Raw genomic sequence first — 14,756 nt, 5'->3', positions numbered from 1 at the left:
AGCAGCAGTCCGATGTTATGCTCCTGTCTCCCCCGCTGTGCCCCCTCTTTCTTTTACCTGACTGTGTCCGGGGCAGACATATTGATTCGTTTCCCGGGGTCCGTATCCACCTGGCCCAACCAGCAGGGGAGCACTCACAGCCTAACATCTTCACAGTGGCGTACAGCGGCTCATAATGCGAGAGGCAGGACAGACAACACAGCTGAGGTTAGGACTTCTCCATATGAGGGGTGGAGAGGGAATGAGCAACCATATGGATAAACTGCACTATGTGCGCGCACACGTGTGTGTGTGTGTGTGTGTGTGTGTGTGTGCGTGTGTGCGTGTGCGTGTGCGTGTGTGTTTGAGCAGTAACCCAGGTGAGGTGTGATGATATAAATAGCTTTGAGAGATTATTGACTCGATGGAGTTATGACCTTGAACAACCAGTCAACTGTTTAAGACAACAGAGCTTGCATTTGCAAGTTACATAATGTAATTATAATGCTGTGCTGTTCAACAGATCACATATATTACAATATGCTGTCGTCTCGGCTCGTATATAGTAGGCTGAACTACGTTCCCGATTAAGCCAAGAGAAATTCATTCAAACCATTGTTTCTACAGATGATTGTCAGATAATTGTCATTCTATTGACAATTATTAGCATTTTTTTTCCATTCCTTCACAATTCTCTGTCACTGATAGAGCAAAATTGTGTTCATAATGAAAGAAAAGTCCCACACATCGTTCTGCTAATTCGACTGGATGGAAACATTCAATGCGAGCAACATGGGAGCTTCTATTTACAAATCTCTTTATCCAAAAGTTGAACCAAGAAGCGGAAAGACAGTTAAATGTAATTTACACCATGTCACCTCTAGAAAATATATTATTTACATTTATTATTAACAGAAACTTTGCAAATGAAAGCCTCAAATTGAGTTCCTAAAATACTAATCTTAATATTAATTGCTTCATGTTGTTAATGAAGTGACATCCTTTTTTAGACACATTTTTCAATACAAATGCTATCATTGGTAAAATACCTATGTGCATACATTTCCAGTTCTTATTCTTGCAAGGTATAGTCACAACCTACAATCACAGAAGTGTTTGCAGTGTATGGTACAGTACGTGCTGTCCGAACTGAAGCAGGGAAGATGAGCTTGTTCTAAGGACTGTAATCAAAACTTAAAGGTTCTATGACGTTCATTTTCACTTTTTTTATTTTTTATGTTTTTTGGGGGGTTTTATGACCTCAATTACACCTAAAAAATCTGAACTTTGAACATTCAGTGGATTTTCTGTGGTCTGGGGTTTTCTGAATAATTAGGCTGAAAAGTAATCTGAGCTTGGCCCTTCGGCAGTGAGGTCACAGCCGATTAATCCCGCCCACTCTCCTCCTCGCCCCTCCCCTCCCCTATCCTTTCCTTTGGGGGGGGCGGAGCAGATGCGATGATTGACAGGCAAAATCCCTCACCAGCGACACCCGCAGGCAAAGATTTCTTTTTTCATTGCAGTTGAAAAGGCTTTAGAAATGTGAGAGAAAAACACCTGCCATGGATCAATGGAGTGGATTTTTTTGTTGTTAACTTTCTATACACGTTTGAAGGACCATGACAAAGACTTTTAATGTGTGGTAAAACTGAAAGTCATGAAACCTTTAAACTTGAGTACCATATCTCTTTGCCAGATTTTAAAAGGTTGATAATGGATAGGTTGCCTATGACCTGTTCTTGTTTTTAAACCCTGTATTACTTAACACTGTTTACATTTTTATCATTTACTTTAATAGGATAATAGTTTTTTCACACCTACCTGTGTGTCTGTGTCTGTCTGCAGCCAATCTCACAAACTACTACGGTAGGCTGGTCAGCATATTTCTTCTGCACACTGACAGCAGGCCAAGAACCTCAATTCTCAAATATCTTTCAAATCAGTCAACAACAACTATGTTAAAAACATTGTTTTTATGAATAATCGCACAGGCTCAAACCCCACCCACCCCCCACCCCACCGGAAGCAAATATATTACAGTATTTCAGCACCATAGACAGCTCCTTATCCTTATCCAGGCAGGCAGAATTTCAATCAAACATGTATGACTTTACATGCAATCAAATACAACTTAGTACAAGTTCTCTACAATAACATTTGCACACTTTCAACATAATCAATGATGAGGGAAAGCACAGACAGCACATACATTTCCATTATACCTCACACACCAACGATCAGTGATTGTACTCAAATCTACCTTTTGTCTTTGGGATAAGTACATCCAATTGTAGACCTAAACATGTTGCATCAGCTTTAGATAGTTGGTGAGAGCTTCATTAATAATGATGATAAAAGAAAAAGAAAAATGTAGGATACTCACTCAAAAGCACTGAATTCCAAGTCACTTTCTAAAGACATGAAACTTAAGTCAGATGATGCAGTCAGTTTTGTCCCCATAGTGGATCTCATTTTTCTTTTCATCAATGACAGTTTAATGCTCCGCATATGCCTTGGTTTCAGGCAAGGTGAGATATATTTGTAAAGACAATGTCAACATTCAGTAAAACGTGTGTTATGTTGCTTTCCCTTATCAGCCGTAAATGTTCCCATGCAGATTATTTTTGCTTATTTGTAATGAATTCTTTGAAATGGACCATTCTCACAGCAAAGTCACCTTGCAAGTCTTTTGAGTACTTTTTGTTTGTGGGCTGAATGCTGAAGATCAAATGTAGTTGTCTGGGAGGGATTGCATATTGTGGAGGAATCCAAAACACTGGCCAATTTCCTTCTATCCTTGATATCTTCTAATTCTACTACAAGCATATCGACAAATACAGTGAACACATTCATGGAAACGCTGCCTGGTGGAGATCTTCCCTCTGAGGAGCTAAACAGTTTTGCCTGCCTATCTTTTTGACTGACATTTTTATTGAGCACAGAGATAGCATTGACTTGAATGAAATTAGTTCATTGTTGGAAAAAAGAAAAAGCTTCAAAAATGTCTTTTGCCATGTTGCTGTAGCTTAGCTTGCTACGTTTCTCGGGGTAGCTTCAGTGTAGTTAAGCTTCATTTAAATTCAGAGTAGCATACAGTAGCTTACTCCAAGTAGCTTGCCCAACACTAGTACAGAGTACAGACCATGTACAATTGGTAATAATCACAAATCACGCTACTCTGTTTGAAGTAAGAGAGGAAGGTGGAGGTGTGTGCCTCTCATTTGTAAAAGAGGTTTCTAGTCAAATAGAGGTTATGGTAGATCTTGTATTATGTCAAACAAATTATTTACAAATTACTTAAACTCTTGCTTATCATGCATGGACTTGGAAACCATATCAGGTGGACCGTGAGAACCAGAGTGAGGAACTATGCTGAGAAGAAAGCGAGATCTTTTGGCCTCCTGTCCTTTTATCTGGTGAGAGAAATGAGATGAACAGGGACACAGAGGAAGAGTGAATCAGTGATTGATTAAAACAGTGACAAATAGTTCAAGCACAGGGTTCAACCATGGGCTGACCAGACATCGTGGTGCATTCTGCTGCTCCTTGCAAACCGGTAAATGGGGACATTTATCACAAGAAGAGGACTTATGTCGTTGTATTGCTTGTGTAGCTTCAGAAGACAGCGCCAATAAGAATTGGCTTTGCATTCCAATGACTTCTTCTTAGCGTGTTGACATGAGCTGCAGTTTTTGAGAATTTATCTATATAAATATATATAATATATATAAATATATATAATATATATATATAAATATATGAACTGATATCAGAAGAACATTAATGTTTCATAAGTCATGTGCAAATCCAGTTTCCCCGTTCCTCTAAAGTTAGGGATTATTCATAGCCACGTCATCACATCTAACATTATTGAACTACCTTGTGTTCACCATTTATTTTTTATGGCTTTCTTCAAGGACAACATCTCCAGTGGTGACTAACAGTTTATCAACTGGTATACTGTACGGGGTGAATTTAGATTAGCTTGAAAAAATATGTTTGCGTTTACCACCTGTCTGAAGATGTGAAGCTAAGTTGTAAAATGCTTTAATAAATTACCAGCTGTGGAAGACTACTCGTTTTTCCCCCCTCAGCCTCAATGCACAGAGAAGTATAAGAGCAGGAGCTAAGAGAGGGTGAGTCAGTGATAGATGGGACACAATGAAGAATACGACCACAGAGGTCAGCCACGGGTTGGCCAATCATTAGTCTTGCTAGCCAAGTGAGACAACGGCACAACAACAAGCACAGGCATTAGTTTAGAAAGGTTTTGTACAACTGAGATCAACAACAACCTAATAGTTTCCGATACAGCTTGACAGACAGTTGAAGGAACACTAATTCCAAGAAACATAGGACTTCTGGTCAGTAGTCTCAAAATGCTTAGCTTGCACAGTTTAATCCTTCCCCTTCCCCATATTCCAGCTTCAAATGGTTATACTGTAGGCAGTGGTGTAAAGTAACAAAGTACATTTACTTTTAAGAACAATTTTCAGGTAATTGTACTACTATGACCACTACATCTTGGACCCAAATATTGTACTTTTCTCCACTACATTTATTTGAAAACTTTAGTTACTAGTTACTTTGCAGCTATAAATTATTATATTATAAAACATACATTAACCACTTTAGCCCTATTTTATACATTTGTATAGCCTATACAAATAGCCAAATGTCCCATTACAAGTTTTCAAATGTATATAAATCTTTTGAAAATAGCAGATCTACAAGCTCACAATGCGACGCATTATGAGCTTGTAGATCGGCTATTTTCAAATGGCTGAAATGTATATAGGGCTGAAGTGGTATATATATGTTTTGTAATAATAATCTAAATCTACAATTTAAATCTACAATACCTCAAAATTGTACTTAAGTACAGTACTTGAGTACATGTACTTAGTTACTTTCCACCACTGCTATGGTTCAGTTTCAGAATAAGTAAAATATATTCCAGCTTCAAATGGTTATAGGCTACTAATGCACATTATTGGAAGGAAGAATGCAATCCCATGTAATGGAACAACACAATGACTTGTCTCTGCTGTCTTTTCACTTCATCATGATGACTCTTATTTTTGGTTATGCCATGAATTCATTTCAGCAAAGTAATTCATTCCACATCTATTTTTAATAGCATTGTGAAATATAAGTTCCAAAATTCCATTATCATCAAAAGATAACTTTATTTCACAACATCGCCTTTCTCTTGAACTTTTGGTTAATTTAAACAATTCAAAATTCATAATCTTAAATGATTATTCAAATGTATTTCTAACTTCCAACAAAGAGAGACAGAAATAAGAATCTGCATGCATGCAGAATGTGCGTTTCCCCGGGGGTTCATTAGTAGCAATGGAATTCAGTGACCCAGAAAATAAACCTAGTCCAAATCAATTAGCAGACACACACATGCATATACTTGAGCTCCTAATTACGGAGCTCCTCCACATGGTAAGGATACTGCTTTGAACATGAGATAAAATGTAAAAGGGGGGGAAATAAACATGGAACAAAGTTACTCAGATGTTTCAAAGGGCCTATGTTTACAGTGGTGGACAAGGTCCGTTATACCGCTACCTTTTAAAGTTTCTAATTTGAAATGGAAATGGCCCAGAAAGCAAGATGATTAAACACAACGACAGACTCCTACTGTAAATTCCACCTTCCTGTGACACCATGCAGGCACAGTGCTTTTGCATGACTGGATCTAAAATAATAATAATAATAATAGTAATAATAATAATAATAATAATAATAATAATAATAATAATAATAATAATAATAACAATAAGGGTAATAATAATAATACTACTACTACTACTACTAATAATAATAATAATAATTATTATTATTATGGTGATGATGATAATAATTCTTCAAAAAATAAATCCATAAATCCAACAACTTATTATTATTATCGACAGTGAATTGGAGAGAATTGCAAGCAAGTCATTATGTATTTTCTTAAAAAACGTACTTTCCCCCATGCTTAATGGCCTTTTACACCCAAAAATAATTCCATTGTCATGCATTCAGGCCACCACCAGCAGAATAGCTGAATACCATATTGTTTTACTATATAAACAGATGTGCCCCCTCAACTTATTTCATCCTGACGCCCGGCCTGAGGTACATGTGTATTTGCCCTTCTTGAGAGACTGACCTTTTGTTTGTCACACTTTAGGCTCTGCTCCATAGTGACTGGCTTTCCTGTGTCGAGCCTTCCATATGGGTTGTGTTCAATAATTATCAGACAGAGGTAATGTTTTATATATAGATCTTTTTCACAGTGTATTTCTGCATTGCAGTATTGATATTTTTTTACAAGTAAAATAAAATTTTACTTTTCCCACCACTGTCCATCACTTAGCTGTGAGGATGAAACAGCACTGTACTGTCCCTTTAAGAAACCAAGTGACAGCGGCCAGCAGCGAGAGAGAGTGTAGGAGTTTTTCAGGAACTGCTCAGGAGCAGCGAAACCAAACGGGATAGTGGAGGAATTTACAAACTTTTGTTGACACATTGCAGTGGCATTTTGCCTCGTATATTTCATACTTTACATGCCCCCCCCCAAATATCAAACCTACCGAGCCCCCACCATGGCTCTTAACGGACATGAAGCGGATAGCTGCTGAGTTTGACCACTTTGAAACAAGGGAATGTTCCGAGTGGAAAAAACTTTTAATGGAGAGATGCATCCACTCCCTCCAAAGTTCAGCTAAGGTGGCTAACAATAGCTAGCCTGGGATTAAGAGGCTCGGTATTTACTGTGGAGGGATTTTTTTGTTCGTTTTTTTTCCCCTCCTAAAGAACAAAACAAGCTCCAACAGAACAACACAAGCTGTATTTTTTCCCGTTAACTATAGCTGCCTGCCAGTGAGCCTTCTTCTCGTGCTCTATACAGGTATACATCCCTTTAGCTTTGCTAACGTTAGCTCTAACCCAGGTCACAGTATATATCTATACCTGTAGCAAAGCTCTATAGCATGGCTAACTAACTGCTATATATCTCAGTCTTGCTGATGGGTGTCACCGTCATAGCTTTTATTTGCCCTCTCCTTGACCACTTCCAGCCCAGACCATCACCACCATGATGGTGGATTACTTTTGACACTTTACACAGTGGACTGGAATCTGGCAACCTGTTGCCCTATATAAGTGTTTTCCTATAGACACCTGCTGGATGTCACATTATAGAGATCAGTACTAGTGACATTACTGTGTCACAAGAGGTAATGGTAGAACAATAAGAAGAGGTACTTTATGTTTTTTTTCCTGGGGTGTAACTGGCTGTACAAGACATTGTTAAATGAAATCCCATCTTGGTCTCTCAACCACTGCTGTTGAACTAGACTGTTTGTGTGTGACACCTAAAGACCACATTAAGGACCAGAAGAGACAGATTTTCCTCAGGGATGTAATGATCATCCACTTTTCAGGATTTCCTTTATTTGGGGCCACCTGGATCTACTCAACTGCACGTTTTTAAATTTTGATCACATTTCCTATTGATCAAGATTTTTTTTTTTTTTTTTTCCCTCCTACAGAACAAAAGCTGTATTTTTTCTATTAATCAAGACTTCCGGAGGACCTTTTTGTAACTAGGAATCATTATTACTCATCATTCCTCTTATATATACACGGAGGCCCTGAGGTTTTGGATGAAGAGGAGGGTGCTATCATGAAGGTGACAGTCACATTTGGGCGTACGGGTGTGGTGGTGCCCTGCAAAGAGGGATGGACTGTGAGAGATCTCATCCAACAAGCCACACAGAGATACAGGAAACTATTGGAACAGGTAAAAAAATGACAGCAAACCAAATGTATTTGTCACACGCATGACCTTTAAATCATCATATATTCAGATAATGGTCATTATATTAAAGGTAACGGTATGTAACTTTGCCCTGTGTTTGCATAACAAAACAATAGATGCATTTTCTTACCCATCATTATCCCTCTATACCAGCGGTTCTCAAACCTTTTCATGTCAAGGACCCCCAAAATGATATGTATTTGGCCGTGGACCCCCATCTCAAAATATGTTGTTCCAGGGACCCCCAGAAGCAAAGATTTGAGTTACAAATGTTCACTTAAAAAACTAAAATACATATATATTCAAAATGATTGTGACACTATATTAACTAATTTTGCCGGGGACCCCCTGGTACCCCCCCCTCAAGGACCCCTGGGGGTCCCCGGACCCCACTTTGAGAACCAAGGCTCTATAGAGCCTGCAGTTATGTAGTGTGGTGGTGTTTACCTGCAGAAGCACCCTGCCCTTTTGCTGTATTTCAGTGTTTTCAGTGTTTGTTTTGGTCGCCTAAAAACATCCCATCTACCAAAACAAACGGTGAAAACACCAAAATACAGTGAGAGAGCAGTGTGTTTCTGCATGTAAACACCACCACACTACTCCACAGGCTGATAACTGCTGGTGTAGAGGGAAATGATTGGTAAACATTTTTATTTATAGTTTTGTTATATAAACACAGGGCAAAGTTACCATACTATGCCTTTAAAGGGATAGTTCACCCAAATAATTACTTGTCTTCTATCGATTAGTCACCCCATCACCCCATGGAGACTTGAATTCATGGATATCTTTTTGTTTTTGTCGCCATTTCTAAGCCAATAATTTGATGACCAGCGGACCGGTAGGCAGCGGTTCCGGTAGGAGAGACAAAGGAGACTCTTTGTCTCTCGTACCGGTCATCAAATTATTGGCTTAGGAATGCGACAAAAACATTAAAATATCCATGAATTCAAATCTCCATGGGGTGACTAATAGTCTAGATAGAAAAAAATGTCATTTTGGGATTACGAGACTATTCTTATGAAAGGCCACAAGTGTGAGGTACTTATACAGGATGCTTTAAGGCAAAAATGTGTCTGCAATGAACAAAAGTCTTAATTTTCTCTCTTATGACACTTACTCGTGTGCTGCCTCTGATACAGGCCTCATGATCTATGAAGTCATCAAATATTTAAGGAATAGGCCGCATCACCTTTTATGAAACGGCAGCTTCATAATGATTTCTTTTAAATGTCCTCAAGTCACAGCGCAGGGAATATATTTATATATAAAAGGGCTCCATCATTTTTTACATCATGAAAAGACAATATCGCTTTCATATCCCAAAGTCATGGTGGAAATTAGCCAAAGCCATGGAGGTCCACTTCCACATAATTGCCGTATTAAAAATTAAAATGCGTTTCTGGACGTGAGGGGTTTGATTGTCCAGACAGGAGCTGGCTGGCTGGCTGGCGCAAGTCGTTTCCCATTTCTGTGTTATGGGGGGGGGGGGGGGGGGGAGAGAAGAACCTCTTGTGATTCCTTTTTATGACTCCCGCTGGCTCTCCGTGCTCCTCCGGGGCGGAGACCTTGTGACCCCCATCAGGCAAGCAAATCTTCTCAGTGACTCTCTTCATATTGGCCACATTATTCAAAGAGCACACCAGTCATATAGAAAGATAGATTGATGTGATAGAGAGTTGGATGTGGCTGGAGGAAGGCTTGGGGTGGGTGTGTGAGTGTGTGTGTGTGTGTGTGTGTGTGTGTGTGTGTGTTTGTATTACTATACTTGTGAGGACCAAACGCTCTCACAAGTGTATATATAGTAGAATTTGAGGAATAGACGTTGTGAGGACCATTTTCCTGGTTATGATTAGACATTTAGAGGTTAGGTTTAGGGGTCGGGTTGTAGATTTTTCCCATTTCATACTTAGTTGTGCGGCGATGGCACACACCGTAAAATAGCCGATCTACAAGCTCACAACGTGTCGCAGCGCGACACGTTGTGAGCTTGTAGATCTGCTATTTTTCGGCTTTAGACTTGCGGTTAAAAATGCCCCAAATAAATCATAAATCAGTCATAAAATCGGCTTCCTAAAATGTTGATGTCCTCACAAGTATAGTAATACAAACGTGCGTGTGTGTGCGCAAGTGTGAGTGTGAGTGTGTGTGTGTGTAAGAGACATACTGAGTTCACTCAGAGATGCACTTATATTATTTTCTATCCCACTCACTACCCCTCTCTCTCTCTCTTTATCCTCTTACTTGACTCCTAAATCATGTCGCCCTCTCCTATGCCTCCTTCACCTATTCCTTCTTCTTTTCTCGTTATCTCATCGCACCTCCTCCATTCCCCTATTCAACTCCCTTCTTTTTTATGCTATCCCTGCATTTGTCATCTTCCTCCTCCTCCCACTCTTCCTCCATCTTGTATCCTCGATTTCCTATCCTCTTTGCAGTCATGTTTTCGTCATTTCTTTGTTATATCATAGTAGTGATATGCCTGCATTATGTGGCAATAGATTCATACGGGTACATTTTCAATACTTTGAATATGAGCAGTTTAAGGGATATAGTTCAGCCCCAAAATGATTTTTTTCTATTGATTAGTCACCCCATGGAGACTTGAATTCATGGATATTTTTTTAGTTTTTGTTGCATTCCTAAGTCAATAAATTGATGACCAGCGGACCGGTAGGCAGCGGTTCCGATAGGAGACACAAAGGAGACTCTTTGTGTCTCCTACGGAACCGCTGCTGTTCATCAAATTATTGGCTTAAGGAATGTGACAAAAACAAAGAAAATATCCATGAAGTCTCCATGGGGTGACTCATCGATAGAAAAAAATATGTTTTCTGGGTGAACTATCCCTTTCATTTATCAAAGACCCTGTGTCTTTTCCCCCCATTTTTCTACCCAATTTAAATTCCTCATGTTGTACTGCAGTCACCCTGTCAAGTCCTCCCCACCGTTGGCCTGGCAAAAGGTGTTGACTTCCATCATGTGCTTCCTCCGATGCACACGGAGTCACCCAACCACTTATTTTCACCTGACGGCACACGGTTTTCGAACGGGAGAGCGTAAACAGTGCCCCGATCGACCAGCAGGGGTCAGTACTACAGCGACAAGGACGCGTTCCTTTGCCGGCTTCTCGCCCGGCGAACACTGCCAACAGTGTTCAGTGGAGTGGAGTGCAGTGCCAAGCTGGACGCAGCACTGCTGAGAATTAAACCCATGTCTCAGCGGTTGGTGGATGAGTGTTGTTTTCACCCCTGTGCCATCCACAATACAACACCACAGCACAACACGGCACTATGCAGCGCAACAGCAAAACACAGCTCAGCACAACACAACCTCTTAAGTGTTTTTAATGGTCAGTGAGTGAGAGGCTGGCATGTTTTTCTGCGGTGTGTGTGTGTGTGTGTGTGTGTAATGGAGCCACACTATCGATTAAGACTGTGTGAGTGTCTAAATGAAATACATTGTTTGCTGTGTGTGTGAATGAAATGCCTGGTTAAGCACAGACACTGCAGTACTTGCGTGTGTGTGTGTGTGTGTGTGTGTGTGTGTGTGTGTGTGAGAGTGAGATCACCATTAAGCCATGCCTCCTTCTCTCCTTGTCTCCTTTGTCCTCCTTTCCCTTTCTCTCATCATTTTTGTTTTATTCTGCTCCGTTTTCTTCTTACGAACCCCTCCTCCTTCTCCTCCTCCATTCTCTCCTCATCATCATCACCCTTTACCCATATTGTCTTGCTCTGTGCGATTGCCAATCTGCCTTCATCAAAGTTCTTCAAACATTAGCTTCTCCTCCTCTGTTTTACTGTCTCTGCACCTGTTCATTTCTGTCCTCCAGGCCGTCACTCACTCCTCATCTTCTCGTCTGGTTTCTTTCCCTCTCAATCCTCCACTTTCTCCCCCTTTCCTGTCCATCTCTCCTCCTCTCCCCTTCGCTGTGGACCAGAAAACATTCTGCCTCATTGCTGCATCTCTCTCTCTCTCTCTCTCTCTCTCTCTCTCTCTCTCTCTCTCTCTCCTCTCTCCTCTCTCTCATTTAGTCAATCTGTTGCAGTCTTGTAATTATGGCTGTTAATGTGTCTCAGGATTAGAGTCAGAGATGTGCAGAGAGCCTCGGCTCTGCGTCCCTAATCTCTCAAATTATGTTTTTAAAATCTCACACAGGACCACTCTCACGTTATCACTCTTGCTGTGTATTGCTCCGTCGGTTGTATCTATCTTGTGCTCAGTCTGTCTGTCTGTCCACCACTCTCTCTCTTTCCCTCTCTCTCTCTCTCCACAAACACACAACTACTCAGTCCAAACAGTCCCGAGAGTGGTGGTGGTGTTATCAAAACACTTTTTTTTCTCCCTCTGTCTTGTGTGTTCCTACACTACGTGCATCCGCTGTTGCTAACTGATACTGGCAGCCAATGTATCAGCTGCTTTGTTTGAAGTTCTCACAGGGGTTACTTAGGAGAGGCTGACAGAGAATACGCATTAAAGCAGTGGTTTTTCCTCTTTATTTTTTCAAATTTCTAAATGAGATGGGAGCTTTGAGGTTTTTCCGTTCTAGCTATGGGGGAGAGAGGATGTTTTGTGTTTTAAAAGTGCATTGAAAAGTTCCTGTTTATAGTTTTATCGGCTTGTATATTGACACAAGCCTAATTATCTGACTTGATACACAGCTTTGTTATCTGGTACGGAACAGAGGGACGAGAGGGAGAGAGAGAGAGAGACTGAGAGTGAAATGAGGAAGGGACAAAGAATGAAAGAAAGTGTGCAATAATTGGTGGAATGCTGTGGGTTTGGGTTACAAAGCGCTCAGATAGTGTAATGCTGCATTCATTTAGGACGCTTGTGGAAGTGATGTCACCGGTGTGACAGAGCTGTGGAGCAGTGGGAGATATGGTGAGAGATTGTAGGTACATCAGTTGCATTGGACAGTTACATTCCCTATACACGAATCCACGGAGCGCTGCCCTGGGCGCAGCCATTGCTGCGGTGTCAACGCTCCGTGGACGCGACACCGCAGCAATGGCCGCCTACAGGCAGCTACAGGCAGCGCGTCTGTGGATTCGTCTATAGCAGGGGTCTTCAACAGGGGGTCCGGGACCTCTAGGGGGTCCTCAGAGTTACTACAGGGGTCCTCCAAATCTTAGTCTATGAAGCTATCTATGAAATCTATGAAAGATTTTAATCTGCAACACCATTTTATACAATATGTAGTGGGGGGTCCCTGCTTCAGCTCTCTCTCTGCTAAGGGGTCCTTGGGCTGAAAAACGTTGAAGACCCGTGCCCTACACAGGATAGCCCCGTATCCTGTCTCTCAGCCAGTGTGGTGGTGACAGTGTAAGGTAATTATCACAGACCCCTTACAACACCCCACACAGGCCCAACTTCACTCCACAGAACAAGAGACAACCTGCTGACAGAACACAGAGAGTTCGCTAACTGCTGATTGAACAGGGAGGCAAAAGGTGAGAGATTGGCAGAAAGGAAAAATTAAAGAAATTAAGACCCAGGAATTGAATGGTTAAAATATAGGCGAGGTGAGGAAATGGAAGAGACTTCAGAAAGAAGTCAGAAAATGGGAGGCTGAGGAGATAGTGGGGGAGATGAAGGGAGCGGCCATGATGATACTTAAAGGGAAGGAGGCATGTAATGGTGGGAGAGAGGGATTGCTCTTAACGGGAGTCACTCAGGAAGTAATCAGCTTGTGGAAAAGGGCTTCTTAATTACAAAGACAAACAAAGAGGGAGGGGATGGGTGTGTGTGTGTGTGTGTGTGTGTGTGTGTGTGTGTGTGTGTGTGCGTGCGGATGCACGCGCACGTGCGTGGGTGGGTTGTACATAAGCTAACAGCCCAACACATTGGACAACTGTGTTTATGTATTGTATGTGTTGGGGACGGGCAATATATCATATTATATTGATATTGTGATATGAGACTACTGTAGATATTTATTGAATTAATGAATGAATCATCAAATCATCCACAAAAGCATGATAAAAGTGTAAAACGGAAAGAAAAGTTTGTTATAATTAAACCAACAGCAGATTAAAACACTCTTTTAATACCCAGATACCCCGATTAAAAACACTGTTTTAATCTGGGTATTAAACATAAGTGATGTGTGCTTGTGGCTTGGCTTCAATAGTCGGGGGGGAATGCCAGATGCTAAGGTGGAATGCTGAGGAGGCCTGGTCAAACAAGCTGATATCATCGTAAAACATCCTGGCCCTGTGCCAGGAACACAGACAATTAGACCTGGGAGGCAGGGAGGGGCAGGATGACACGCGTGCCATGTTTTTCTATCAACCACAGGAATGCATTTAGGCTCAGCCAGTGGTGTAAAGTAACTAAGTATGTGTACTCAAGTACTGTACTTACTTATCTCAGAGGCAAATATTGTACTTTTGCTCCACTACAATTATTTGAAAACTTTAGTTACTTTGTAGATTTAGATTATTATTACAAAACATACATTAACCACTTCAGCCCTATACATTTCAGCCATTTGAAAATAGCCGATCTACAATCTTACAATGCGTCGCACCAAGCTTGTAGATCTGCTATTTTCAATAGATTTGTATACATTTTATACATTTGAAAACTTGAAAAGGGACATCCTGCATAATGAGAACTTTCTACTTTTGGTACTTTAAGTACATTTTGATACCAATACTTTTGTACTTTTACTCAAGTAAATTTGGAATATCGGACTTTTACTTGTAACAGAGTATTTCTACATTGCAGTATTGATACTTTTACTTAAGTAAAGAATGCGAGTACTTTTTTTCCACCACTGGGCTCAACAAACTGTACCAGTCTATTAACCACTTAAAGCCTATATTACTGTACTTCTATGACCGTATTCCCCCAGGGGTCTTCTTAGCAGATCTACAAGCTCACAACGCGTTGCAACGCGCTGTGCGCTTGTAGATCTGCTATTTTTGCTGAGTGTTCACCCCAGAATAGG

General features: G+C 40.7%; 1 protein-coding gene across 1 annotated transcript in view; it reads left to right on the top strand.

Moving 5' to 3' along the window:
* The first annotated feature begins 6,464 nt into the window (after window positions 1-6,464).
* The window catches only part of LOC308073730 (partitioning defective 3 homolog B-like), a 381,612-nt gene continuing 373,320 nt past the window's right edge, over window positions 6,465-14,756 (top strand). Inside the window, exon 1 of the mRNA XM_080412818.1 lies at window positions 6,465-7,783. Within this exon, the coding sequence (XP_080268944.1) occupies window positions 7,667-7,783 (117 nt within the window). The 5' untranslated portion in view covers window positions 6,465-7,666. The remainder of the gene's footprint in view (window positions 7,784-14,756) is intronic.

This window comes from Gymnoscopelus braueri, assembly GCF_963280865.1.
Source record: "Gymnoscopelus braueri genome assembly, chromosome: 18".
Classification (NCBI taxonomy): domain Eukaryota; kingdom Metazoa; phylum Chordata; class Actinopteri; order Myctophiformes; family Myctophidae; genus Gymnoscopelus; species Gymnoscopelus braueri.
Note: the sequence above shows the minus strand (reverse complement) of the source record. Positions and strands in the feature narration are given on the sequence as shown.